Source organism: Miniopterus schreibersii (genome assembly GCF_964146895.1).
Source record: "Miniopterus schreibersii genome assembly, chromosome: 10".
NCBI classification, from domain to species: Eukaryota; Metazoa; Chordata; class Mammalia; order Chiroptera; family Miniopteridae; genus Miniopterus; species Miniopterus schreibersii.
Window position 1 is genome coordinate 1,860,998 of NC_138110.1, and position 27,610 is coordinate 1,888,607.

Genomic DNA, 27,610 nt, shown 5'->3' on the forward strand with positions numbered 1-27,610 from the left:
CACGAAGGTGACGAGACTGTTACGAGGGACTGGTCGGTGGGCTGCAGACTCTGCCGCTGTCTTATGGTCACGGTTCACACACGCAGGTGTGCAGTCCCACGGTCACCCAGTCACAGGCTTACCAGGACACTCTGAGCCCGAGGCGCAGATTCCGTGTGTCCTGTTTCCAGCCCAACCTGGGGTTGGTAGTGCACTCCTACAGGGACTGTCTAGCTGCAATCACCTTCTACTTCCCTGTTCTTTAGCCCCTGCCCCCCCCACCTGGAGGGAAGGCCCACGTGGGACAGTGTCCCCAAGGCTGTCCTCAGGGCCTGCCTTGCTCACTGCCTTCTCTTCAGGGCAGGGCTTGTGATAATCACCCAGGAAAGAATGAAAAGCTAGTCATGTGTCCTGGTTTTCACCACCCACGGGTGAGGCCCTTGGGGACATGGCTGTGAGAACACATTTCGATGCTGGTTCAAGGTGCTCAAGGCATCCTTCTGGGTGGGGTCAGCTCACCATAGAAAATGCTATCACCTGAGTCACCACGTTCTCTTTTGCAACCTAAACCACCTCTACTTTGTTTAAAAACAAGACGCAAATCTCCGTTTCCCAAAGTGGGTTCCCTAGAACACTTGTCTTGTAAGAAATTCCATGAAGGGCGCTCCTTGGCCCACAGGTTTGGGGAAACCTGCAGACTGTCCCACGGAGGTTCAGTAGGTCTGTGTAGGTTCCAGGAAAATCTATAGAAAGGATTCTGGTCAACTGGGTTTGACCCTTTACTCCTCACAGGTACTTTTCCGAAGGAGCCACGGACACGGCTGCCCAAGGTCACCTTGTAAGGCTTCACCGAGCACTTTCCTTTCTAACAAGCCACACGTGCAGCATCACGATGACCTGATGACCCCACGGGCCTCATGTGGACTATGAGGGGCTTCAAGTACTTCTTCCCTCCCACTGGTTGTCCCTGCAGGCCCAGCAGCCCCCAGACCCAAGGCCAATGCTGCTGCTGATCCTGGGATGGCCAGGGGACCAGGACCTGGTCCCCCTCGGATGTGTGAAACCTGACACTGAGTATTTTGTGGGTCGGCCATGGGTTGCTGGGTTAACGCGGCCATGAGAGAGACCTTTCAGGAGCGGGGGAGGGTACATTCATCCCGCCCCGCCCTACAGACTCAGGCCCCGCAGGCAGGTTGGGGGAAATGAAGTCACCTGGAGGTCAGACAACACTGATGGTTTGTGTCCCTCTTGCCTTCTTCCTCCCTCCATCTGTCTTTCTCTGACTCTCTCCTTCCCCTCTGACTCAGCTGGACAGCAGCAGCTCTGGTTGTCTCGCGTGGTCGGCCACATGGCCTCCGTCTCAGTTCCCATCTGTCCAGGGCTTGGGAACCCGGCTGGTGACTACGGGCCTCAGGCGGGAGCACTATAGAACTGGCACCAGACGGAAATGCGGGCCTTCACCTGAGAAATTACTAAGACTGTCAGGATGGCACCTTAACTGGTGCATGGGGCCCTGAGCACCCCGGGGAGGTGGCCCTGCCTCAGGGAGGTGGATAGTCCGAAGGGTCCCTCTGGTCTGTGCAGCCCACTGAGGGGTCGGCCGGTCTTCGGGGCCTTTGCAGGGGTCTTGTACGGGGATCTGAGGAGGAAGGGCATGCACCGAGCCCACTGTGTGAGGTCCACCTTACCTTGTGTCTGGAGAGCGTGGACGAGGTCTGGGCTACCAGCAGCCGCACCACGGCGTCCCATCGCTCGGCGGTCTGGCGGTCCCACGCGGTCACAGTGAAGGCCACCTCCTCGGAAGGGACCCACAGCTCCCGGGTGGCAAAGACTGTCCCGTCCGCCCCGACTCTGAAGTCCATGCTGTTGGTCTCATATTGCGTCCCCTCGGTCCCCAGGCAGCTGCTGAACTTGACTGCAAAGGAGGGAGAGAAGGGTCAGGTGGTCACCCGGTTTCCTTTCAGGCAGCAGGAAATCAGTGACTGAACCGATGTTTTGATGTCAGGTACTGGGTTTTCTCTCTCCCCTGGGGAACGCGCGGAGGCCTCAGAAAGGAACTTAAAAGCCACTAAAAGTGACTGGCTTTTGTGAGATGGAAGACACAGCGGTGCTGCGCTCCACCAGGGCTCCCTGGTGTCCGGGCCATGGCGCTGGGTGTCCTCCACGCGAACACGATTCCCTTGCCTGCCGCACGCAGGCTTGGAGGCCCCTAACGGACTCTTTCCCACCCCAAATGGCCACGTGCGGGACGGAGAACAGCAGCTCTGAGCAGAGCCTGCACCCGCTGCGCTCTCAGGTCTGTTTCATTCTCGACACCGACGCCTGCAAACTGCCCACCAGGGTGGCGGGCCCGTGCCGGGCCAGCAGCGACCTCGGCAGCCAGGCTTTCTCAGCGACCTGGACGCGGGGTGCAGGCAGCTTTACCCACACCGTGGCCCGCACGATGCTGGCTTCGCAAACATTAAATAGGCGCCGGGTTGCCGACCCCGCCTAATGACCCCATCGCTGGGCACTTGCCACTCTGTGGAGAGACCGCTCGGGCGCTGCGGACGCCCCGGCGGCACACGCGTCTCTACGCACGAACTTCCGCAGCTGCCACCGGGCGCCCCTAAATCATGACGCACCAACAGCCCGCATCACATTCTGCTGATAAAAGTGATGAATAAAGTTACCTCGTATTGGTAAAAATGTGGGTACCTCAGCAACTATGGTGGAGCATTGGTTGTTGAAGCAATTTCATGTCACCGCTTACATGATTTAATTACTATTTATTCTAGAAGCTAAGAAAAGCTCCTCGCGGTTACACTGATGCAGTGCTTTGCCTCCACATCACGTTTACTGTCGCCTGCTCCGAAAAGATAAATAAGGTGCCAGTCCCTCGTCTCAACACTTCACCTCCGACAGTTCCCAGTGACCCGCACCGCCCATTTGTGGGTTTAATAGAAAAATATTTTTAAATGGGATGAAACCAGGCATTTCTTCCTCGTCTGGCCCGAGAGAGCACATGTGGGGACTCCAGGGCCACACAAATGGGGTCCTTGGATGGATGACAGCGACCGAGGTGGGAGTGGCTCTGTGAAGTTTCCCCGACGAAGGAACAATGGCCTTGTTTCCTGCAACAGGACAATTCCAAACCGCGGTGAGAGCGCCGCTCCTCCCACGGCCAACAAATTAACCCGCAACAGGCAGCGAATCCGTTGGTTCCGACGCCCGAATGCCACCGACAGATAAAAACGACAGCCCCATGACTGCTGAGAGACGGGCTTGAAATGCGTAAGGAAGCCCCTTCGCTCTCCAACTGCAGATTTCCAACGACACAGACGGGCTTGCCAGTGGGAGGCAGGCTCGCGTGTCTTCGGGACTCATGGCGACGCTGTGTGTTGCGACAGCGGGTGCCGGGCTGCGCTGGTGCCTGGGGCAGGCTTCAGAACACGTGGCCAGTGCATAGCTGCCCCAGCGGGCCCCGGGCTGTCCACAGGAGCCGGGACTTCTCAGGTGATGGACGTCCTCGGTGGACCAGAGACTTGGGGACATTGAAGATGACGCCACGTACAGCCTCCCAGAAACCATGCCTGCGGGTCAGGGGAGGGCCCCATGCGGTGCACACGTGTCTGTGTGGAGTTTAAATGTTGGCGCCTTTGCTGTCTGTCTGACTCGAACCCATCCCGTCAAAGGGCCTTGTAGCCCGACTTCCAGGTTCCGTGTGGCCACGACCGGGCCGGCCTGCTCTGAGATTCCGAGCCATCCTCAAGGTGGGGTGCAGGAGGAGTTGTCACTTGGCTGTGAAGATGGGGGCCCATTCGGATCACCTGCAGGGCTGGGAGCAGCCTCCAGAAGGGGATTCAGAACAAGGTGGCTCCCGCCAGGTGCTGGCCGCGGCCCCTCCTTCAACAGGAAGGGTCAGGCCAGCACGTTCTTCCCCGACGCCGGGCCTCTGGGAAGCGTTAGTGCCGAGAGCGCCCTGCCTGAAGCCCTGTGGATGCGGGTCTACGTGCTCGGCACACAAACACCACGTCGGTGTTAGGATGGGACGCCTTCTGTCTTCAGGAAGCCAGTTGCCTTTTTCCGGCACCAAAGGTGGTTTCCCTCTTCACTTTGGCTACTGGGACACTCAGAGGCCACTCCGTGGCCGAGGCCTTACTGACCTCAGTGTGTTCCATCCTATTTTCCATCTTTGTTTCCTCTCCAGCCCACTGTCTTCCTCTTGCTTCCTTTTTAAGAGGTTTATTTGTGGAGTCTGCTCCTGTCTCTGCGGGAGAGGCACTCTGGAGGTCGGAGGCAGGGCAGGCACGGGGAGAAACAAGGAGGGTGGCCTGGCACAGGGTTTGGCGCCCTCTCGGCCCAGCGACAGCGGACACACCAGGGTTGCCAGTCAGCAGGAGCTTTGCTGTGGTTCTGTGCTCAGCGCAGAAACTCCTGCCCCCTCCCTAAGGACTGGGCAAGGTGACGTCTCCCGAGCTTGAGGGGCCTTCAGGAACCAGCATGCGATGCCCGGCGGACACCCGGCCCAGCTAAATGCAACACGTCCCCACAGGGAAGAGCGACCAGGCTGCTGCCCCGGCACACGAGGCCGAAGTGGGCGACCCAGTAGTGACATGTTCTGTTAATAGTTTTCCTGCTGTATTTGTTTTTGGTCTAGTTTCTCTCTTTGTCTTCAGGAGAAATTTAAAATCCTGTGGAATTTCTAGAAAATGTTTCCCTCAATGTGGTAGATAAAACCATCAAATACAGAAAAACTTGTATTCTGATTTAAGTTAAGAACTGCACATCTATCCTGGCTCCAGTGAGGGTGTTCCGGGACGTGCCCTGTTTCCCGTGCCCAGCACTCTGCCTGAGCTCCCACGGCAGGAACAGCCAGCGGGGAGCATCGGCCCACGTCACAGGTGAGGAACTGAGGCTCACAGACATCTCACACCTTCTGGCAGCCGGCAGGAGGCGGAGGCGGATGGGAACCCTGGCCTGCCACTCAAGGCTGGTTCTCCTGGAGGGGGCAAGGTCACCCCTCGGATGCCTAGCAATGTGGCATGTAGGTCTCCCGGGGGGACCTCCTGCCGCTGCTTAGAGAAATCTGACCCTGGGGGGTACGTGTCCACTCACCAGGGCCCCACGGCCATGGTGGGGAGGCTTCCTGCGGCTCTGGCCCCTCCGGGAGTGGGGACCCAGCACTAACTGTGAGGCGGAAAGTTGCTTCATGGGGAGAAGTCACCTGTGGGGATGCACAGGGAAGGTCACACCCTCCTTTTGGCTCTACTGACAGAGACCTGCTTGGAGGGGGCGCCTCCTTCCATCCTGCACCCCACGCGAGACCCCTGGTGTTTCTGCGCACAGTCCGACTGCTGCCTGCATCTCTGCTGTGTAGTAATTACTTCTATTAGTTTTAAACAAACTTGACAAAAGACAGAGGGATCATGGGAGAAATTAAAGCCAACTGTTTAAACACACACAGCGCCAGCCCTCACTGCCTCTGTCCCTGGGCGGTGCTGGCCAGGCCTCTGCACCCAGCGCTGGGGGAGGCCAGGTGCATGGGCCCGGGGACGGGGGGCCCTGGAGGAGTGGGGGGTGAGCACCCGAGTGTCTCCTGGGCCGCATACACCAACAGGGGTGACTGTCGGGGTGCTGTCCTTGCCGCTGTGCCGAGGGGGTGGCGTGCAGTGGAAGTACATGGTGGGTGTGCATTGTAGCCACACCACAGGGACCAGGCTCCTTTGGGGTGGGGCGCGAGCCCCAGGTCTGTGACTGACAAGCAGTGGCCTCTGAGCACCGACCCCTTTCCTGTCACATGGGGGAAGCAGCAGAGACGGGCAGCACTGGCACAGGGTGGACACTGGACAGGCGCCAGCCCGCATCCCTCCCACTCTGGCCAGTGTGCACGTCACCCATCTGAGTGAGGAGGAGGCAGGCCCAAGGCAGCAAAGGCACCAGCCCAAGGTCATACAAGGTCATTCATTCCGCAAACAAGTGTGGCCCTTGGTGCTGGCTCTGGGATCTACGTGGGAAGACAGAATGGAGGCTGGGGTGGGAGGTGACTGGAAAATGATGACTCCGATGGTCAGACCATGCAGGCTTCTATGGGGTCACCAAGGAGGGCCCCGGCCAGGCTGGGAGTCCCTGGGGGTGGGATGGGGAGCCCTGCAGGGCATGTGCGGTCAGCCAGCAGTTGAGACTCTGATGCTGCTGGGATCCTGCGAGCCAGAGGCCCCTCCACAGCGCAGGTGCAGAATCAGCAGCTCTTGGAGGGTGGACGCGGTAGCCATGCAGCGCAGGCTGTGGACAGGTTTAATTTTCAAGCCCCTGATCTGTTCGGGGAAGATGCCCCGAGAAGAGTGGCAGCTGCTCTATTCTGCGCCCACCAGCGCCTGCCCCGCTCCTGAACTACATGGGAGGCCGGGCTCTACTCTGGCCTAGGGTCAGCTGTGGCTCAAAGGCTCTTCTGGAAGCACGAGTGGAGACTGAATGCCCAGGAAACCCTCCAGCAGGGCGCCCTGGGCAGGGCTGAGCACCAGGAAATTCAATCCCAGGATTTCACTTTACTGGCGCCTCCCCTCCCCCCACCGCTCCCTGGCGGTTGGCGAAGCGAAACAGGCTTGATGGGCACTGGCTCGCGGTCCTTGGGCTGGGACACGGCGGGGCCAGGTAGAGGGCAGGGATGCACCCGGCCAGCCATCTGTCACCAGCCTGCGTTTTCCTTTGTGCCTGGTAAATGTGCGTCTCTGCCTGCCACCCTGGTGTCCCGCCCACACTCGTGCGAGGGCCTGCTTGAGTTTTAAGGGCGTTTCCGCGGCCTCCCTGCCCCAGGTGAGGCCGGTTCGGCTCCTTCCCCAGGAACTCAGCCCACCGACTGTGCTCCCCTGTAGAAGGGCCCCCTGTGGGCTGGAGCAGGAATTAATCAGATCATGACATCAAGACAGGCTGCTTCCTGAGGAGGCCAGGGTCTCGGAGCCTGCTGTCCCAATACCCACCCTCGGAAATCCATGCAGGATGGGCGGTGCTCTCTGCCAGGAGGGAAGGGCCACCCCCAGTCACTCAGGGGTAGTTCCAGAGGTCCCGCAGCCTCTGGGAGCGAGGGGTGTCCTGAGTGGGTGCCGGCCGAGACCTGGAGCTGTGGCCGGCTGCGTCTCCTCTGTCTTGCTTTGTTCAGCAGATTGCTGAGGTGGCCATGTGTTTGCAAACACTGGACAAGTGCCATTCCCAGCAATGTGCAGACGAACCGGCTGTCCCTCCCCGCGAGTGTGATGTCCCTGCCAAGCCCCCAGTGTGCAGCGGGGGAGGACAGGCAGGCGCCTTGCAGGGGCAGAGCATGTGGCCTGGAGGACACACCTCCACGTGGACACGGGACCTGGGGCTCGTCTGTTGTATCGTCTGCTCTTCAGACGTCCTAGTCCCGGGCTTGAGGCTGCTCCCCATACTTCACCCCACGAGGACCAGGCGGCCTGCTGAGCCGGGCAGGGCCCTGCTCCCAGAGGACAGGTCCACTGCGATGGAGACCACTAGAATCTCAGCTGGGCCTTTAAAGCTTAATAGCAGGGGTGGGGAACCTTTTTTCTGCCAAGGGCCATCTGGATTTTTATAACATCATTCGCAGGCCATACAAAATTACCAACTTAAAAATTAGCTATGAGAAAAGCTCTTAGATTCAGTGAATTTCAAGTCCTGCCTGTGGTTGCCTGGGCAGGGCCCAACCAAATACGGCCCGTGGGCTGGGCGTTCCCTGCCCCTGCATATGGATGTTCATTCAACCAAATGGGAGCTGCCTCCAGCCTGAAGAGGCCCTGCCCTCAGCACCCGGCTACCGAGAGGTTGGAGCTCTGCGTCCCCGATGCCACTGCTGTTCCCTCACCGCTCTGTGTATGAGGTGCCAGCAAGACCCAGAGCCAGGGCCTCCTCTGGACGCCTGGCCTCAGACGCACCTCTGTCCTCCATCCCTCCTCCCGGGTCCACTCGGAGCTCCCGTGGCAGCAACGGGGACACGAGCTGAGCTAATTCCTGCTAAGGTGTTCAGTGCATTGCTCACGTCTTACCCACGTTTTTTCTGCGTACAAACATGCGTGGGCATCTGCCTCCCAGCAGCGCCTAGTTTCTAACTTCTCAGGAAAAAGCGGGGTCTTAGGAGTCCTGGTGAGGGGGGGTGCAGGCTCCAAGGTGTCTTGTTCCGAAACTCGGCACCCATGTGGTGGGCGTCTCCATGGAGGGCCGCCTGAGCTCCCGCTGGCCTCCCCTGGTGGTCTGTGCCTCAGCCACCTCAGGCCTGCTTCACCTATGACACGCCCCCTCGCTCACATCCACTTTGTGCACATGGACGCTCTCTCCTGCTCAGCCCTGGGTGTCCTGGCCTTTTAGGTCCTCCCCCCACCCAGGTTGTTGGGGGCTGGCCTTTGTGCCCCCAAGGCCGCCACTATCCTGCTTGCTTCACCACGGCTCCAACACTCCACCAGTCTGTAGGCCTGTGGCCATGCACGCTGGGCCTGTCCTCCTCACAGAGGCCTCCAGTGCCTACCGCCGGGTCATCTGGCACCCAGGAGGTGCTTGAGAAATGTCAGCTGGATAAATGCACAAATCCCATTTCCCTCTGCTTTGAAAGCGGATGTCCAATGAGCTATGGAGCCATGAATAGACAAGAAGGAAATTTTAATGTGTGTCACTAAGTGACAGAAGTCAGTCTGAAAAGGCTACCGTGACTCCAACTATGTGACATTTGGGGAAAGGAAAAACTATGGGACAGTAACAGACCAGTGCTGGGCAGGGGCTGGGAGGAGGTTGAACAGGCCGGGCACAGGGGGCTCGGGGCAGCGGGACTGCTCGGCGAGACGCTGTCGCGGTGGACACGTCATCACACATTTGTCCAGGCCCACAGAGCGTGCAACACCGAGAGCGACCCGTGTAACCTGTGGGCCCCCGTGAATAACATTGTATCAGTATTGGCCCCTCAGTTGTAACAACCCGGCAGTAATGCAACATGTTAACCACGGGAGAGAGGGGATGTGGAGCCTACACTTTCTGCTCAATTTTTCCATAAATCTAAAACTTCTCTAGAAAATAGTCTATTAAAAAATAGATATTCACTATCCGACCCCAGAGGAAATACTCTGTCTTAGAAATGTTAAAAATCCCATTTTAAAGCAAAACATGGAAACCTTTCTTATGCCATTTCATTTACGCAGGGAACATAAAACCAGCTTCTCCCTCGGGGCTCCCTCATCATGAGCTGGAGCCACGAGCCGGCAACATTACTGACATGTCTCCCAGGACGTTCTGCCCACGCGCAGAACACTTCATTAGTCCACTGCTGGGCAACATCGTCTAGCACAGCCGTTTACAAGAAGTGTTGACTATCTCACGCACCACTGTAAAGTCAGAACATCCTAAGTCGAGCCATTGCAAGTCAGGGACCATCTGTAGGGTTCTTACCACGTGTCGGGAACTGAGCCAAACTCAACCAATGCCCAGACCTCGCTGCATCCCCACAGCTTGGGCAGGGACAGCTGTTACCCCAGCTTACAGGTGAGCACTCTGAGAAATAAAGACCAGGCCTGTCCAACCCCCCAAATGTGATCTCTGCCTTCAGAAAGCGTCCATTGAGCAGCGGTCCCCAAGAGGAAACAGATACGATGTGACTCTCCGGTAAGATCACCCAGGCAGGGCACGCTGGACACCCTATTCTCAACCACAGGAGGGCAGGGGCCTGGCCCCAGCGGACACCTGCTGAGCTCCGGGCCGCCCCGGCCTTGCTCTCTGTCACACCTCCCCGGCGCCCTCCCCCACATGCCCGTTGCTGCGAGAGCACAGGGGCCCACAGCATCTTCCACGGACCACTCCCCGTCCACGAGCTTCTCCCTCTGCAGGGCCGGGGCTTTGGGGCCCTGGGCCAGCTCCCGGCTCCCTCCTCTCCGGGCTCACATCACACACGTGAACCGCGTACATGGGAGGTGGTGAGGAAGAGACAGCTGGGCTCAGGGGAGGGGACCTGGGAGGACAGTCTGCAACATGAGACACAGGATGGCTATTTTTAGGACCACCAGCCTCTGTCTCAATAGCGGCTTGTGCTTTGGGACTCAGCTAATAAAACCGCTCACAATTAAGGCCCAGGTAGAGAGATGGCTCCTCGCCTTCCCCAGAGGCCACCTCCCCTTCCCGCCTTCCTTGCTCCCCTCCCCTCCTCCACAGTCTCTCTGCAAATGGGCCTCCAGGCCTGGTTTGTGATTTTACTCCCCTCTATCAAAGGGCGTTGGGGCTGTTTCCAGCTCTGATTTAAGTGCTCCCCTGCTCTGTGACGGTCCATTCGCAATCTCTCCCCCCTCAAAGCTCTTGCTGACCTCTTCCCAACAGGGAAGATACAACATCTGAGCCCCGGGAGGATCCGGAAGAGGCTCCCCTGTGAGGGGGACAGTGAACAGGGTACCCCTCGTCCCAGGTCTATGTGGGCTTTTTTTTTTTTTTTTAAATATATCTTTATTGATTTCAGAGAGAGGAAAGGAGAGGGAGATAGAAACATCAATGATGAGAGAGTCATTGATCGGCTGCCTCCTGCAGCCCCGACTGGGGATCGGGCGCGCAACCTGGCATGTGCCCCGACTGGGAATCGAACCCCAATCGCCTGGATCCCAGGTGGATGCTCAACTGCTGAGCCACGCCCGGCCGGGCCATGTGAGCTTTTATGAGGCCCCACGGGGACATTATGGGGGCGTTCTTCAGAGAAAACAGGTCCAACACGGCACTCTCTGAGCTCCTCTGCAGGATGGGCCCTGTGGTCGCCTGGGACGTGGGGACACACTGACTGGGCTGGGACCAGGAAAGCCCAGTGGAGAGGAGTGAATTCCATCCTGACCCAGAGAGAAAATGCACCCTCTTTTCCAGAGTCTTTCAATGGCATCCCCCTCCTCAGCCAAGGGCCGCCCGTCAGGAAGCTAAGACCCTGCTGTGTGTGTGGTTGTTTCTGATCCAAACCCTGAACCTAAAGAGCATGGAGAGAACATTATTCATGGGTCACAACATCAGTGCACACTAGAGCATCAAAGAGTCTGGGGAGTTCTGCGAGGTGAGGGGACCTGTGGAACCTAAAACAGTTGAACCCAAACGCTTTCTATTATCCCTGGAAGAAATGCACGCTGGGCAATCAGGGTGTTTCAGTCAGCACAAGCGGGTTAAGCTGAGTATCAAAGAGCTCCCCAAATCATGTGCTGCGCCACCACAGGCCCGCGGGAGGGTCTGTGCTTCCACAGTGGCCAAGGCAAGGGATGTGTGGCTCTGAGGGCCAGGAATCACGCTTGGCTGTCACACCTCCTCCTGGGGCTGGGGGATGCACCTGCCTCTGCTCCCATTCCTTTGGCCAGATCAGGTGTCCAGGCCTAAGTGTAGAAACGAAGAAGTGGTCAGATCCCACCCCGTGTACGGAGCAATACATGTTAACAAGGGTGGCTCCCGTCACTGTCACACTGTCACCGGCCCCCTCGGTTCCTTTGCAGACCTGCCACGTTTAGAGGCATCGCTTCACATTCAAACTCTGATTTCTTTCCTACAATAAATAAAACGGCACTTAGAAAGACACTCGTCCAAAGCAAGCACTGCCTCTAGAGACACAGCTTTCCTGCGCGTCTCCGACATCAGCTGCGGCTTCTCCTCGGCCCGGGTGGCCCGCTCTTCTTGCCACGGCTCCTGCCGCACTGCCTCCTTGCCTTGTCCCCTCCCTCCCGTGAGGCTGTGAGGTCCTCGCAGGCGGAGGCTGTGACGCTCCTACTCGGCTGCCTTGAGCAGAACAGCCCGCGGCTCGTTTCCCTAATGGAGGCCGGCTGATAGTGTGGCCGTGAAATCCAACGTGGACAGCTGTGCGCGGGGCTGGGTCCTGCAGGAACAGGCCTGCAGATTCCCACCCACCTGAGCTACACTTTGGTGGCTTCGCCCTTGGCAGGAGAAACAGCCAGTTAAGCGAGTCACTTTGGAGGCAGCGGGTCCTGGCCCCACTTGGTCCCTGACCTGATGCCCAGGCCTCAGCAGTGCCCCCTCCCAGAGAACCACGGCGTTTGCTGGCCCACGGGGCCGTGTGGGGAGCACTATGCAGACGAAGCGCTTATCCTGAGGTAATTATTCCTGAACAAGTTTGACATGAAATCTTGATAAAGGATTGTTTTTTAATCTAATGGTGGAAAAGCTCAGCCAAATGTATAAAAATTATGTGACATTTTACTCCTCACTGTAAATTAAAATTTGTAGAAAGGTCAATAAACCCGGAATGATGTTCTCAGATGATTTAGACAATGAGAACTGGGAAGGCTGGAGGCAGAGAGAGCCCCTGCCGGCATCCCTGCTGGCCTGAGCTCCTGACCCCCAGGGGACTTCCTGCCCACTAGCCAGCCCCACCTGCCCAGATTTCGTTTGTCTCCAGGAGGCTTGCTCCTGCCTCAGGCTTTTTAGGAGATGGTGGAAGGCGGCCCTGGGCTTTCCTTGGACAGAAAAAGCACCTCTCAGAGAAAGGCAGCCTCTGGACTAGACTCTCTGGCTACTGACAAGAGAAGGACTTGCACAGGAAGCTTGAATGCATCTCGCTGAGTCCCACTGTGTGAGCAGCACCTACTACGTACATCCACTATGACAGGTGAAAACGAGCATGGTGTGCTGCCCGGAGCTAAGGCCTGGAAGCCAGCAGGATGAGCTGTGTGGCCTTGGAGAACTTGCTAAACCTCTCTGAACATATCTGACCCAGCACAGCCACCCTTCGACCATGAGGCCTGAGCCTTTGGCCCACGGTCGCATTTACACATTCCTTGCCAGTAAAGAGTTTCCGAGTTAATGGTGGAGTGGAAATAGTCTCTACCTGGGAGGGATATGTGATGGTTAAATGAGGTGATTTGGAGAAGGCACGCCTGGCACTTAGAAGATGCTGGGGGGCTGAACGCACTCCCTCCCTGGAGGCAGATGGGAGCTGGTGGGTGACTATCAGGGCGCCTTCCTGAGCCAGGGTTGGCCCTCCAAGTCTGTGACCAAGAAGCAAAAGGCCGTTAAAGGACAGAGGGCACTGATTTTGGCAATGACCAGGCACAAAGCCTCGATTTCTAAGCTGTACAAGTCACCACAGGGCATTGTCTTAACGTCTCTCTTCCTCTGAACACAAGCAAGGTGCTTCCCTGCTGGCCCCACCTGGCCTCTCAACTGTCCAGGCAGCAGAAAGTATCTTAATTTAAAATAGTGAGTGAACCACCAACTCCCAGGAATGGCCATTCTTCAGAAGGAAAGAACAAAGAAGTTTGCAAGAGACAGCCTGCCTGTGCTGTGACAGGACCGAGTGCGCCACTAGGAGGAAGGCGGACTCTCCGGCAGTCCCCATGGTTTCTCGGGGGGCTGGCGGCTCTGCAGGTGAGCGGTCTAAATGCAGCTCCGTGCATTCTGCATTCATAACTCGAAAGGCATTTGTGATTTAAAGCGGCAATTATACAGGGGAGCCAGATAAAGACGTGGAGAAATTCTCTCTCTGGGTTGGAGGGGAGAGAAGCCAACAGAGGTTAATGTTTGGTGAAATATTTCCAGTTATTTCGTGCAGCTCTTCTTCAACATCTCTAATGTTTTCCCATGTTATGGGCTCTTCCAGAGAAACAGCTTTTGTTTTTAAAGAAGAAATAAAAAGCTCATAGCCTCTGGGCCTGACTGGGGCCTTGGAAGGTGCTACCCGAGGCTGTGGCTCCCGATGCCTTTACATCCAGGCGCCAGGCGTGGGCGCACCAGCTCTGTCGTGTTAGGAATGAACAAAAATAGCCAAAACTTAAAAACAAATCTCTGGTCAGAGCCTGCTGAAGCCCATGGTGATGTCACTTTCATAGGCAAAGTCATTTGGCTGCCCTGGGAACATGGGTTAGATTTTGACCACAGCTCTGCCACGGAGGGCCCTTGGCACGGGTGTCACTGCTTGTGACTGCTGACTTCCGGGTTCCCCTGGTGCAGGGCACAGGTGGGGACCAGGTGAGGCCCGAGGGTGGTCTCCCACTAACCACCCCTCGGGACGGTGACAGGATGCATAATGAATCCCGGGAGGGAGAGCCGCGTTTCCGGCCCACCCTCAGGTCGCAGGCTACAGCCCCACGTCTGTGGGTGGAGGGGGTGATGGCCCCTCACCTCCATATCCTGATCCCAGAGCCTGGGAGTATGTCACCTTGCATGGCGGAAGGGTCTTTGCTGATGTGGTGAAGTGAAGACCTTGGCAGGGCAGGCGATCTCGGTCCTGGGTGGGCCCCGTGCCAGCACAAGGTCCTTGTAAGAGGGAGGGAGGAGGTCTGAGTCAGAGGGATGGGTGGTGACCGAAGAACAGAGTGGAGAGAGACTGGGATGCTACACACTGGCTGTGGCCAAGGAACACAGCGCCTCGAGAGGCTGCAGAGGACAAGGCGAGGATCCCGGGACCCCCCAGGAGGCACAGCCCCCGCCCGGGCTTCAGCCTTATTTGGGCATCTGACCTCAGAACGGGAAGGCGACATGTTTATGTTGTTTGAAGCCACTAAGTCTGTGGTTCTTTGCTACACACAGGAGTGTGGTGCACGGTCCCGGGGCGGGTCCGTCGTCCAGGGCCCCGTCTTCTCAACGAGCCCCGCCCGCCTGAACCCCATCAGCCCTCGTGCCTGTGGTGCTGTACATGTTTGTGGGTGGAGGGGGTGATGGCCCCTCACCTCCTGGGGTGTTGTGCATATGTCTGTGGGTGGAGGGGGTGACGGCCCCTCACCTCCTGGGGTGCTGTGCATATGTCTGTGGGTGGAGGGGGTGATGGCCCCTCACCTCCTGCGGTGCTGTGCATATGACTGTGGGTGGAGGGGGTGACGGCCCCTCACCTCCTGCGGTGCTGTGCATATGTCTGTGGGTGGAGGGGGTGACGGCCCCTCACCTCCTGCGGTGCTGTGCATATGTCTGTGGGTGGAGGGGGTGACGGCCCCTCACCTCCTGCGGTGCTGTGCATATGTCTGTGGGTGGAGGGGGTGACGGCCCCTCACCTCCTGCGGTGCTGTGCATATGTCTGTGGGTGGAGGGGGTGATGGCCCCTCACCTCCTGCGGTGCTGTGCATATGTCTGTGGGTGGAGGGGGTGACGGCCCCTCACCTCCTGCGGTGCTGTGCATATGTCTGTGGGTGGAGGGGGTGACGGCTCCTCACCTCCTGGGGTGCTGTGCATATGTCTGTGGGTGGAGGGGGTGACGGCCCCTCACCTCCTGGGGTGCTGTGCATATGTCTGTGGGTGGAGGGGGTGACGGCCCCTCACCTCCTGCGGCGCTGTGCATACACCTGGTGATGGACGGGGCCCGACAGGCTCCCGCTACCCCACTGCACCCAGGCCGTGCCCTGCTCACCACCCCCAGCACTGACTGTGGAGTCAGCTGGCAGTGTCCCTGCTCATCCATTGCGTTGCTTTAATTCTCAACTGTGGAAAGACGCATTCCGAGTTCGCCAGGAGGGGTGCTCTGTCCCAGGGGAGATGACTCAGGAGCTGCCCGGTGTGGCTGCTGATTTTCTGTGCCGTGCTCCCTCCTCCGGAATCTTCCCTGGGGGCTAAATGCCTTCATTGTCACTTCCCAGGACTGGAGCCTTGAGAACCATCAGCTGCAACTTCTCCAGGATGCTAAGGCTCAGAGAGGTGAGCTGACTTGTCTGAGGACACACAGCCAGTTGGCAGCAGAGACTTCTGGCCACTGTTTTTTTCTGGAAAGTTCTCTGACCTGGTTAATATTACCTGGGAAACTTCTGCTCCAAGTCAAGGCTGTGGGGGGCCCACTCAACTTGGCCTTTTGCACTATGTGTCTCCCAGTTCCATCCAGGCAGCCTGGGGACAGGTGACAATGTCTGGCTCAGCTACTGTTTCAAAGTTTTAAACCCTGCTGGTGGCAAACTTTTCACTAAATACACAGATGGTCCTGCCCAAGCCTGTTAATGAAAAAACTCTCACATGGCCATGAAAACAGGCTGATCATCTGTTTTCTAACACTTTGAGAAATCCTACAGAGCTATACAGTGCTACACAGAATAATTACCTGGTGCCACCTACGAGAGGAGACAGCAAGCAGGCAGAAGCCCACCGCCCCCAGCCGCCTCGCTGTTGGGAGGCGGAGATGGGCAGGCTCCGTGCAGCGCCCTCTGCTCGTTTACTTGGGAAGCGGTGGGACTAGCTCCCCCGGCTCCTTGTTTCTCATGTCATTAGCTGGCGGAGAAGGTCCTCATTAGTCTGTCGTTAAGTCTAGGTCCCCACGCCCTGATTAAACGCATGGACAGCAGCTGTCCTGGGAGTGGCCGCTTGGCCAGCTAGCCGCCTGTGAGCACCCTGCCGTGGAGAGAGGGGCAGGTGCGCTCTGGGCTCCTAATCTGGGCCTCTGGCCACGCTGTCCAGGTGCAGGGGTGGTGGGAGGTGATGGCGGGGCTCTGGGATCATCTGTGAACTCACACCCGTCTCCTCCATGCGCTGTCTGAGCCTCGGCTATGAGCCAGGCCAGGTCCTGGGGCCGGGAGCAATGCTGCCCAGGCCTGCCTGCCCCGCGCGGCCTGCTCTCAGGGAGAAGCCAGCCCTGGGCATTCACTCGGGTAGGTGTGCTGAGGGCTCGCTGCTGTCCACTCTTCCCAGGACACCCCGCCGCCCAGGGAGCCTCGAGCACAGACCCTCAGGCACCTCCCGGCTTTAGCAAAGGTGTCGCTGACTGACCAGGCCTCTCCGGGTCCCATGACCCCAGCTAGCTTCAGTGTCTTCCTGCACCGTGAAAGCTCGCCCCAAGAACTGCCGAGGGAGGGTGCATGCCCGCCGGGGTCCCTGCTGGAAAGGAGACCAGACTTGGCAGAGTGCACGTCCCACCTGGCAACTGTGGGGACCTGGGCACCACGGTGGCCACACAGGAAGAGCCAGATGCCCAGGCCACGCTTAAGATGGCCAGGGGCACCAAGGATGGATTTGACCCCGTGGAAATTAACTTCAGCCTGACTCTTGGTCCCCAGCTGGTTCCTGTCGCTGCTCCTGGCCTTGTTGGGCCTGGGAGGAGGGGCCCCTGGACCCCAGGCTTCCTATCCAAGAGGCCTCTTTTCTCCCCAGGAGATGGAGACTGGGTTTCCTGGAGCTCGGGGTGTGGCTGTCCTACTGGCCATCCCGGTGGCTATGACTCCACCCGCCTTGCATCACTGCCGCAGAATCTGCCGCACCTCCTCTTGTTCCACCTTTCCCTTTTATTGGAAAAGTTTAATTGGGAGTTCTGAAAGGTCACAATTAATATTTCCAAATGAAAATACAAGGCAGGGCAGCTCTGAGTAAATAGTGTTTAAGTCCACAGTCAATTCAATATGCTTAAAATGGAAACAAAAATACAACGCTGGGGGAGGGAGGCCAGCCAGGACGCAGGGGCCGGAGTGAGCAGAGGGTCAGGCCCAAGTTCCCGCCCAGGGCCCAGGGCAGCCACATCCAGGGTCTGGGGACACAGGCCCACGCACGTGCGGACACGAGATGTGGGGAAGAGGAGAGGAAGCGGAGGCTGCGAGCGCTGAGCCCTGACTCTGCTCTTTTTTCCACCTGTTCCTTTCTGTGGACAAATGATGTCTCCCCCTCATTAGCTCACACACTGCGAATGCAACGCCACATCTCACCGTGTCCCAGCCACACCGTCCCAGCTCCTCCCTGTGGAAATGCCATGTCACAGACTCCTCCATTTGTGCCCAGACACCAGCCACAGCCAAGGGGGAAGGAAGCTCCATGTCATCGGGGTCTGGGCAACAGAGCAGCCCCTGGCATGTGGTCAGGGCTCAGCTACACACAGGAGGGGGGAGATGAACGGCCCCTTATTGAGGCTGACTCGCTAAGCTTCGCAAGAGACCCCACACACTCCTGGCCATTTGCTAGGTCTCTGCAGCATTTCGAGCACCTGGTGGCCCCTGATCTGGGAGTCTTCCCCTGGGCCTGGCTGCAAACTCAGCAGAGATGACATCCACGGTGCCCACTCCCCAGGCAGCAGAGGCCTGGGAGTCCTGCTTCTATCCTGCCAAGGGTTCTCCCCAGGGATGCCCACAGCCAGCAGCCCCTCACTGCTCAGCTGAACCATCACAGCCCTGGGGAGGCTTCCCCAAACTTTGCCCCTGCTGGCCGGCCCCACCTCTGTCATCTGTCCCTGCTATTTCCTCTGTACAGCTTTCCACTGCAGGAATCTCCCCTTTGTGTGTGTCTGCTCGCTCACCACCTTCCCTCAGCTCCTGGGGATTCCCTGTCTGCTCCCTGCCCATCCTGCATCCAGCACGGCGTCCACTGTGCGAGGGCTCAATAATCACATGGGTCAGTGGAGACACACTCAGGGGGAGGGCCCTGAAAAGGGCCCTCAACCAGCAGCAAGCACCTGGAGTTGGGGGAGATGTCACCTCCCGTCTGCTAGGGCCTCAGTGGCTCATCTAGAGGGGGAGCCAGTGCTGCTCTGCTCAGCAGGTCACTGAGTCCTGCAGGACAATGGGGCCGAGTGACCTCACACAGGGCAGGAGGGGCTGTGCCTGTGACGTATGCTGGATGCTAGTTTGGAGTGAACATAGCCCATGTCCAGGGCTCCAACCTCACCTCTCCACCACCACATGGCCCTCAATTCTGATGTTCTGGGGGGTTGTTGGAGACCACAGGGGTCGTGAGCACCCCTCATACTTTATTCTCTCCAGTTTCAGCAACCCCCGACCCTGCCCAAATAACCCTTGGATTTGACTTTCTTACTGGCTTCTTGGGGAAGCATGTGCACTGTGGGTTGGACAGTAAGCGGAAGCCCCGTCCCCATCACAGGCTTTGCCCCTGAGTTTCCCCAAGTCCTCTCCTCAGCTCCACGCTCGCTGAACGTCCCCAACACAGTGACCTCTGTTAAACAGTGTGAAGGTTGCTGGAACCTAAGGTGCCACCGAGGTCCGGCTGGGTTACGTCTGGGACATCACTTGGCAAGTGGCGCTGGTGACACCAATCTGCTGAAAATAATTTCTTGAGCTGACAACAGCTCATAGCACCACGACAGGCTGCTCTGTCTCAAGTAGCTGCATGGGGCTTTGGGCCGGGGAGCTAGCTCTGGGGTCAGGATGTGTCAGCCTCCCGGGCTATGTGTGATGTACCTCGTTGCTATCACCTGCACCCCCACGCTGGGGCATGGACGTTTCCTGGGCTTTCATGGGTGGGTGTGTGAACCACAAACCATGGGACGGGCCTTTCCGCTGCCACCTCACCTGCCGTCCCCTGTAGGCATTTACAGTCACAGTGATCTTTCTGGAAGAACAATGACCGTCCAGTAAAACTCGGGAGTCTGGAGAAGGTCAGAGCGCCCATGACCCCCCACAGATCCCATGTCAAGGTCCAGTCACTCACGCCTGTAGCCCGGGCTGCCACCGTTCTCTAGATAAAATCATGTAAATACACCCCACAGGGAACATGGCGGGGTTAATGTGGGACACAACATGGGGTCACTTCAGTGGCTATGGCAGCCCCAAGGCCCCAAATCCTCCAGCACCCAAGGGTGCTCCAGTGACTCAGCTGGTCACTGGCTTAACAAGTGGTCACTGATCCTCAGCACCAGGGGCCTCGGGAGCTGGACTGCGAGGGTGGGGACCGGTGGAGGGGGCTGCATCCTTCCCGCCCTGGGAGCTGTGGACAGCAGGAGGACTGGGCACCATGGACAAGGTGGACAGTCCCTTCGGGCTGGGCAGGGGCGTGCCACCCCCCGAGGGAGGCCATGTGCTGGGAGCCTGTGTCCCTGCCGGCCAGCCCCGCGCCTGCCGTGGTGCTGATGACTCTAAGTGTCCATTCCACGTCCACACACCGGTTTGGAGGCCTGACTTCGAAGCATTAACGTTCTGCTCTCAGCAAACAGGGCCGTTTTTATCTTTCTCTGCAGCCAAGCAGAGCCGACGTGCGCATGTTTCTGCACCTGTCCAGAGGAATTTATCTTTCACACCCTGCTTCCTGCCATATGCTGGGAGCGGGAATGAAAGACTCAGCTGTCAGCCTCTGACGGCCCAACAAGCCGCATCCAGCTCTGCTCTGACGCTGCGCACTTCCCCCCGCTCGGCCAGCACGCGCTCGGGGCCCACCGACGGCGAAGGAACTTCGGACGGCGGCGCCCACGCAGAGGAGACAGCTGCCTGCTAATCTTTCCTTTACTGTGTCTGGGAGAACCCCAAAGTCTGAGGCTGTCTGACATCCCCCGGGGGGGTGCACACTGTGGGGCCGGCCACCCTGAGAGTTTCCCCTTATATCCCAGGGCCCCCATTCAGCCTTCCTCCACGTGAGCTCATCCTCTTGGGGGCCGGAGCCCTTTTTCCAGGAAAGCATCCATCCTACTCTATTACGCCCAGCTGGTGAGCAGTCCATCTGCTAGTTACCAGGTTAACTCATGACCTGTGGGTTAAGTAGTGGCGGGTAGGTTGTATAGTACCGGTAGGTTAAACAGTGGCCTATGGGTTAACTAGTGATTGGTAGGTGTGGTGATGGGTTAAGGGGGTTTTCCTAGATCCCAAACCAGCCGTTCACAGCCCCAGAGCCCTTCCTCGGGCTCTATGGGGCTGGCTGTCCTCATGGACCATTTTAATTGGATAAGCAGGAAAATCCTTTCGCAACCCTCCCGGCTCTGTTAGCGTAAAGCTCTCAGGGAAACCTGCTGCCTTCCGACCATGTCCATGCGGGCAATTCCGAGGCCCTGCCTAGCACTTGCCAAATAACGCTGGCTCGCTGGTAGAAAACAGAGCATTAAAACGGAATCTAAACCAATTTTGCTGATCAATTGCTGCAGAAATGTGTATAAGTGGCCGCAGATTGAGTCGCATGGAGCAAGGGCAGTTTTTGCGATGGAGTAGCCTTGTTATAAATCTGCCCCCTGCCCATCACTCTCTGGCGCTTGGCATCGCTGGCTTGCGCGCATAGCTGAGAAAATGTCCTGGTTCAATCAATACACTTGTTAGGAAACGTGCTGTATGCTTCCCGGCTGGCCGGCGGGCTCGCATGGCTTTGCCCGTGATTTTCTCAGCTTATTTTCCCGAAGTCTGAAGGCAGATCAGTGCTAGGTCACTGTATCTATTCAAACGGGCCCCTTTAGGGATAAGTTGGCCAGAAAGAAAAGAAAACGCCTTTCGTGCCTCTGGGAAAAAAAATTCCTCTGATAAATTCTTTGATTAAACCCGAGGGCATAGGAGGTAAAAACAGATGTAAAAGTTACACACACATCTTGATCCCTCAGTGGACCCCATCTCCCCTCATGCCTAGAAATTGCCTCGTACCAAAACAATGTGAAGAATTTTCCTTTTTTTGTAGAAACAAAGGGATTTATGTCTTTGTAGATTCACATAATAGATATGCTAGGAAGGCTATAATGGGTGCTAATTGATCTTAAGGATTCAAGTATTTGTATCTGAGTCTACACACACAGTCACACACACATATAGACACAGCCACACACACACAGACACGAACAGTCACACACAGACACACACAGAGACAGCCACACACACATACACACAGACACAGTCACATACACATGCACACACAGAGTCACACACACAGTCACACACAGACACACAGAGACAGCCACACACACATACACACAGACACAGTCACATACAATGCACATACAGAGTCACATACACAGTCACACACAGACACACAGAGACAGTCACACACACATACACACAGACACAGTCACATACACAGTCACACACAGACACACAGAGACAGCCACACACATACACACACACACACAGTCACACACAGACAGACAGAGATAGCCGCACACACATACACACAGACACAGTCACATACACATGCACACACAGTCACACACATGCACACACAGACACACACAGAGACAGCCACATACACATACACACAGACACAGTCACATACAATGCACACACAGTCACATACACAGTCACACACAGACACACAGAGACAGACACACACACATACACACACAGTCACACACATGCACACACACAGTCACACACACAGAGACAGTCACACACATACACACAGACACAGTCACATACACATGCACACACAGTCACACACATGCACACACAGACACACACAGAGACAGCCACATACACATACACACAGACAGTCACATACAATGCACACAGTCACATACACAGTCACACACAGACACACAGAGACAGACACACACACATACACACACAGTCACACACATGCACACACACAGTCACACACACAAAGACAGTCACACACATACACACACAGTCACATACACATGCACACACAGTCACACACATGCACACACACAATCGCGGGGCTTCTTCTCTCTGACCCTTTGGGCACCTGTGCCCTGCCTTGGTCTGGTCACGCTGTTCAGGCTGGTGGGGGTTTATTCCTCACAGTTCTGGAGGCACGATTTGGTGTCCGGCAGGGGCCACTTCCTGGTTCATAGATGGCATCTTCTCGCTGTGACCTCACATGGTGGACGAGCGAGGGGCTCCCTGGGGCCCCTGTTATGAGGGCACTAATCCCATCAGAGGGGCCCCACCCTCACAGCCTAATCACCCCCAAAGGCCCCACTCCCTGACACCATCCCATGGGGTTAGGAGTTACCATATGAATTTGGGGGGATATATTCAGTTCACACATGCTCACGGGTCCCCTTAGCGAAGAAGATGTGGGGACAGGCAAATACTGAACTGAAGCGATGGCTCTGCTGGGGAGCCGACTGTCATCACATTCACAAGCAGTCTGAGAGTGCCAGGAGTTTCATGGAAATTCTGTTTCTTTTAGGAAAAGCTGGCAAGACCCCCATTCTCTTGGCAAGAAAATATGTAACATTCCCGGTATGGATGCCACTGGTCTATTTTCACCTCTGATGGTGCTAGAATGGGTTTTAATTCTGCATTCAGTGTTTATCAGGATCTTCAGGAATTGCAAAGCCTCCTCTGGTAGAAGGAGGGCGAGAGTTCGGAAGGGAAAGCTTTCCTTGCAGAAGGCTGCCTGCCGCGTGGCAAGTGGGCCTCACCCTGGAGGGTCCCGGAGGCCGGTCTGCAGGCCCCACGGTAACATGAAGGTTTGCGCACTGGGCACCTTCGAGGTTTCTGTTATGGGGTAAGGGGTGACCCTGGAAGGGCTGGGGTCCTGGAGATGGAACAGGGAGGGCACCTTGGGTGCTCCAAGTCGGGACTGGGGAGGGGCTCAGAGGACTGTCTAGGGTGGAGGCGATGGCAGGAGGAGTTACAAAGAGCTGAGTGTCCAGACTGGAAGTGACATGAAGAAAGGCCCACCATCAGCACACCTGGTAGGACTGAGGGGTGTCCTCTGCACCCCAAGGAGAGAATCTGGGACCAATGAAAGGACACTGTGCCCGGAGAGCACTGTGTCCTGTGCGATTACTATGAGGCAGACAAGCTGGCCACGGCTTGAGGTGCAGATTCTTCCATCCCCACAATACGCCGTCGCCCCCAATTGCCACAGGCCAGCTGAAGCTCTGAGAGATGAGTATGTGGAGGCAGCTTTGAGGCGACTGGCAACGTGTATGACTTGAAAAATGATAGAAGCTAAAAAATGTTCAAGAAGACTGCGCTGAATGAAGCAGCCATGGGGGACGGGCGCGTGACAGGTGGAGGGTGTCCCAGGCGAGGAAGGTGGTGGAGCGAGACTGTGGTGACGGTCATCTGCGGAACACAGCTGTCCCCTAATCTGCGGTTTTACTTTCTGTGGTTTCAGTTACCCGCAGACAGGGTCTGAAAATATTACATGGAAAATTCTAGAAATTTCATTGGTTTTAAGTTGTTCTGGGCCGGCGATGAAACCCCTGGCCATCCCGCTCTGTCCTGCCCAGGATGAGAATGGTCCCTTGGTCTAGTGTCTCCGCTCTCCCCTCCCCTCCCCTCCCCTCCCCTCCCCTCCCCTCCCCTCCCCTCCCCTCCCCTCCCCTCCCCTCCCCTCCCCTCCCCTCCCCTCCGTCACTCAGTAGCCACCTCGGTTGTCAGATCGACTGTTGGGGCATCTTAGTGCTTGTGTTCAAGTCACCCTGATTTTACTTAAAAATGGCCCCAAAGCGCAAGACTGGTGATGCTGGCAACTCGGCTACACCCCAGAGGAGCCAGAAAGTGCTTCCTTTAGTGAACGGGGAGTGCGCCCAGAACAAACAGCAGGTTCAGGGGCTCAGGCTTCTGCTGGGGGTGTGGGATGCACCCCCTTGGATAAGGGGGTCTCCTGTCTGTCTCCCACTATCCCTGTGAGTCAGGCGGGCCTTCGCACACCTGCTGCCAGCAGGAGGTGCAGCCAAAGCACGAAGCGCTCCCGTGAAAACGGTTTGAATCAGGATGGTTTCCGCAGCGCAGGCCTGGCTCAGCGAGGGGCCCTTCAGCGGCGTCCGGTAGACGGTCTTCTACAGAGGGGCCGGCGCTGTGAGAAGCAAAGGCATTTTCATATTTGGTTGGATGATTAAATTTTGTTGTGTAAAGTATGTGTTTCACCGCACCAGCAACTGACAAGTACAAGCAAGGCTGCGAACCTCTGGCCCGTCTTTGGTACGCTGGAAACGCCCATGGTGTGGGCATGTTCCGGGCTGTGGTGGGCAGAGAGCTGCCCACCGCCTGGCACCCACGCCTCGGGCCTCTGCCCAGTGGCTTCCAGGACCTGCGCGTGGCAGGTGCCAGGGTGCGCTTGCCAACCGCTCCCTTTGTGCAGCACTCAGTCTCTGACATGGACCATTTCCTGCGTGCTCCTGTCCTCTCTGCCGTCCTAATGTCTTATTTCCCACGTTCACAGATTAGGATTTCATGAGTCAAACACACTGATCTCAATTCATCTGGTGCCCGGTGTCACGCAGACACGGGGAATGCAGCCTGGGGCTCGTTCGAGTCCCGCACTTTCCCATCCAGCGTGTGAATTCACATAAACACTCCAGGGAGCACACAGCGTCTCGGCATCACACAGGGCACGTCCTGCACCAGCCCCACGTGGCACGACCGCTCTATATTTATTTGAATAGCCTCTGCTCTGTCATTCCCATCTTCATAAAAAGATGCTGGATTTTTAGAAAATCTGCCAAGAGAGAACCCTTCACAATTCATCCTTATATATCCTTTCACTCAAAGCACTTTTCCAAAGAGAGGGTGGTGCGGGATGAGTGAGCAGATAGTTTCCACTTTCTGATTTATGTTTATGGGCACACTGCCCCTCGAGGTGAGTTCCCATGACAAAGGCCGCAGACCTCCTCACGTTTGAGAGGGAGCCGTGCTACACAGGCTAGAGCCCCCGGAGTTTCCCAAGGCTCCTCTGCACTGAGCCAAAACACCACATCCTCCATCCTTCCAGTCATTGTTTCATTATTTTATTTTTATTTTTAAAATTGAATTTACTGGGGTGACATTGGTTTGCAAAACCATACAGGTTTCAAGTGCACAAGCCAGTAAAACACCATCCATGGCATGTCCATCGCCCCAGCAAAGTCTCTTTCCTTTTATGCCCCTTGGCCCACCCCTTCCCTCCGGCCATCATCGCACTGGTGTCCGTGTCCATGGGCTATGCACACATGCTCTTTGGCTACTCCCTTCACCTTCTGTCACCCAGCCCCCTCCCGCTCTCTCCGACTGCTGTCAGTCTGTTCCCTGTATTCCTGCCCGTTTGTATTTTGATGGTTAATGCCTAACTCTCAACTTTTCCTTCCATCCATTCATCCATTTATCTACCCAGCCTGCCTGCCCATCCTTCCTTTCTTCCTTCCACCCATCTATCAGTCTGTCCATCTGTCCATCATTATCCATCATCCCTCCATCCATTGGTCCATCTATCCATTTGTCCATCCATCCATCTGTATATCCATCCATCCATCCATCCATCCATCCATCCATCCATCCATCCATCCATCCACTGTCTAATCCATCCATCATCCACGCATCCATCCATCCATCTGTCCATCCACCATCTACCCATCCATCCATCTGTCCATGCACCCATCCACTCACCCACCCACCAACCCACCTTCTTATGCCCACTGAGGTAAGTGCTATGACGGCAGGGACCTGCGCAGAGCCCAGAGCCCAGGATGGAGACAGGTGCTTGGCAGTGAGGTGTTGAGCAGCAGGACTGAAACCAGCATCATTTGAAACCCACAGGCCACATGCTCCCTCCGTCGCCTTGATGGGCCTGTCATGCTGTTCCATGACACCCTGTCCCTCACCGCCACAATTCTCCAGGGTCAGAGATGGAGCTGGACAGACCTGGGGTCCTCTGAGGGGCAGCCCCAGGACATGACTCCTGCTGGGCAGCCCGAGGCTGCAGAGCTCCAGGGGGTTGGGTTCCCTTAGAGATGGGCTCCCCCGGGAAGGGCGCAGTAGTGCCATCAAAGGCACAGGGTTGGGGATGCACTGACACCTCTCCACTCCACAACCCTAACCAGCGCTGTCCTGCTGGGCGTGAGGCATCCTAGCATCTCCCAGAATGTGGGGGCTTCGGCTCAGAGAGCATTGGGGGTGGGCTTGCCTGTCATTGCCCGCTGCTGTGGGACAAACAGCCACATCCCAGAGCCTTAAACAGTCAGCCCCGCTGGGTGCTGGCCCAGGCAACCAGGGCCCAAGTGTCAGTGAGCAGCGTGGACTCCCTGGCCTGGCACTTCCTCCTGCAGGGAGGGGCTGGTCTGGGTGCACCCAGAAAAATGCACCCTGCCCACACCCTCACTCAGCCCAGTGACCTCGTTTGCACTCCTGGCTCCAGAGCTGTGAGACGAGTGTCTTTGTTAAAACCACGGAGTGTGCGGCCATTCGTTGCAGCGGCATCAAAGACTAGCATGCATGCGACTTGTTTAAAATGAAGACCCTGAGGCTCCCCTCAGAGCTACTGAATCAGAACCTGCAGGGATGGCACCCTGAAACCTGTGTTGAACAGGCCTCCAGGTGACCCGAGGCTCAGCGATGTCGGGGCCCGTCCTACAGTCCACACGAGGCCATCCACTCAGCTTGCTCATCTCGCGCCTGTGCTGTGGCCTCGGGGGCCATTTCTAAACACGAGCTTGGCCTCTTTGTCTTTTGTTTACCCAAGTTTGAGCCCCTGTGTGGGGTGGTGCTCATAGAGATTTGGGGGCCTGGTCCTCCGTCCCACCAGTCCCTCTATGTGCGTCATTCACAGCCCACGGGAGCTTCAGCATCACATTATTTCTCACTAAGCCCACTGGCTCCACCCACGCCACCCACGCCACCCACAGGCACAGAACGGAACCCTGCCCTCCCCAAGACCAGACAACAGGCATGTTAACTGAACCTGCCAGAAATCACTTTCAAACGCAGATGCATACTTCCTAGAGCCAGAGCTCCAAATGCACCCTATCCCTGGCTGCGGAGGGCACCCCGATTTTCCTGATGCCAGGGGCCTCTTCCTGGGGCCCCACAAGGGCAGCCTGAGCCCTGGGTCTTTCTCCAGGAGAACCTGGGCTCTCCTCCAACCACTGGCCAACGCCCCATGTTCTCCCACCCCCTGGGGAATCAGACGCCTTCAAATGGGTAACAGTCAGTTATAAAGTTCCAAGAATTGTCTAATGCATTTTTGTCACCTTTTGGGTCATTTAAGTCTCATTTTTATGCATGGCAGAAAATCTTAACAACTCAAGAAAGGTATTTTGTGTGATCTAGACAAAAGAGAAAATTCACACCGAGCCCTGCAAAAGTGCCTTAGTCAGAAGTGCTGTAGACAA

The 27,610-nt window shown here is 56.9% G+C and overlaps 1 protein-coding gene across 1 annotated transcript in view; it reads right to left on the minus strand.

Annotated features, from left to right (window-relative positions):
• CDH4 (cadherin 4) overlaps positions 1-27,610 on the minus strand; it is a 346,064-nt gene that overhangs the window by 106,684 nt on the left and 211,770 nt on the right. Inside the window, exon 3 of the mRNA XM_081149202.1 lies at positions 1,668-1,894. Within this exon, the coding sequence (XP_081005328.1) occupies positions 1,668-1,894 (227 nt within the window). The remainder of the gene's footprint in view (positions 1-1,667; positions 1,895-27,610) is intronic.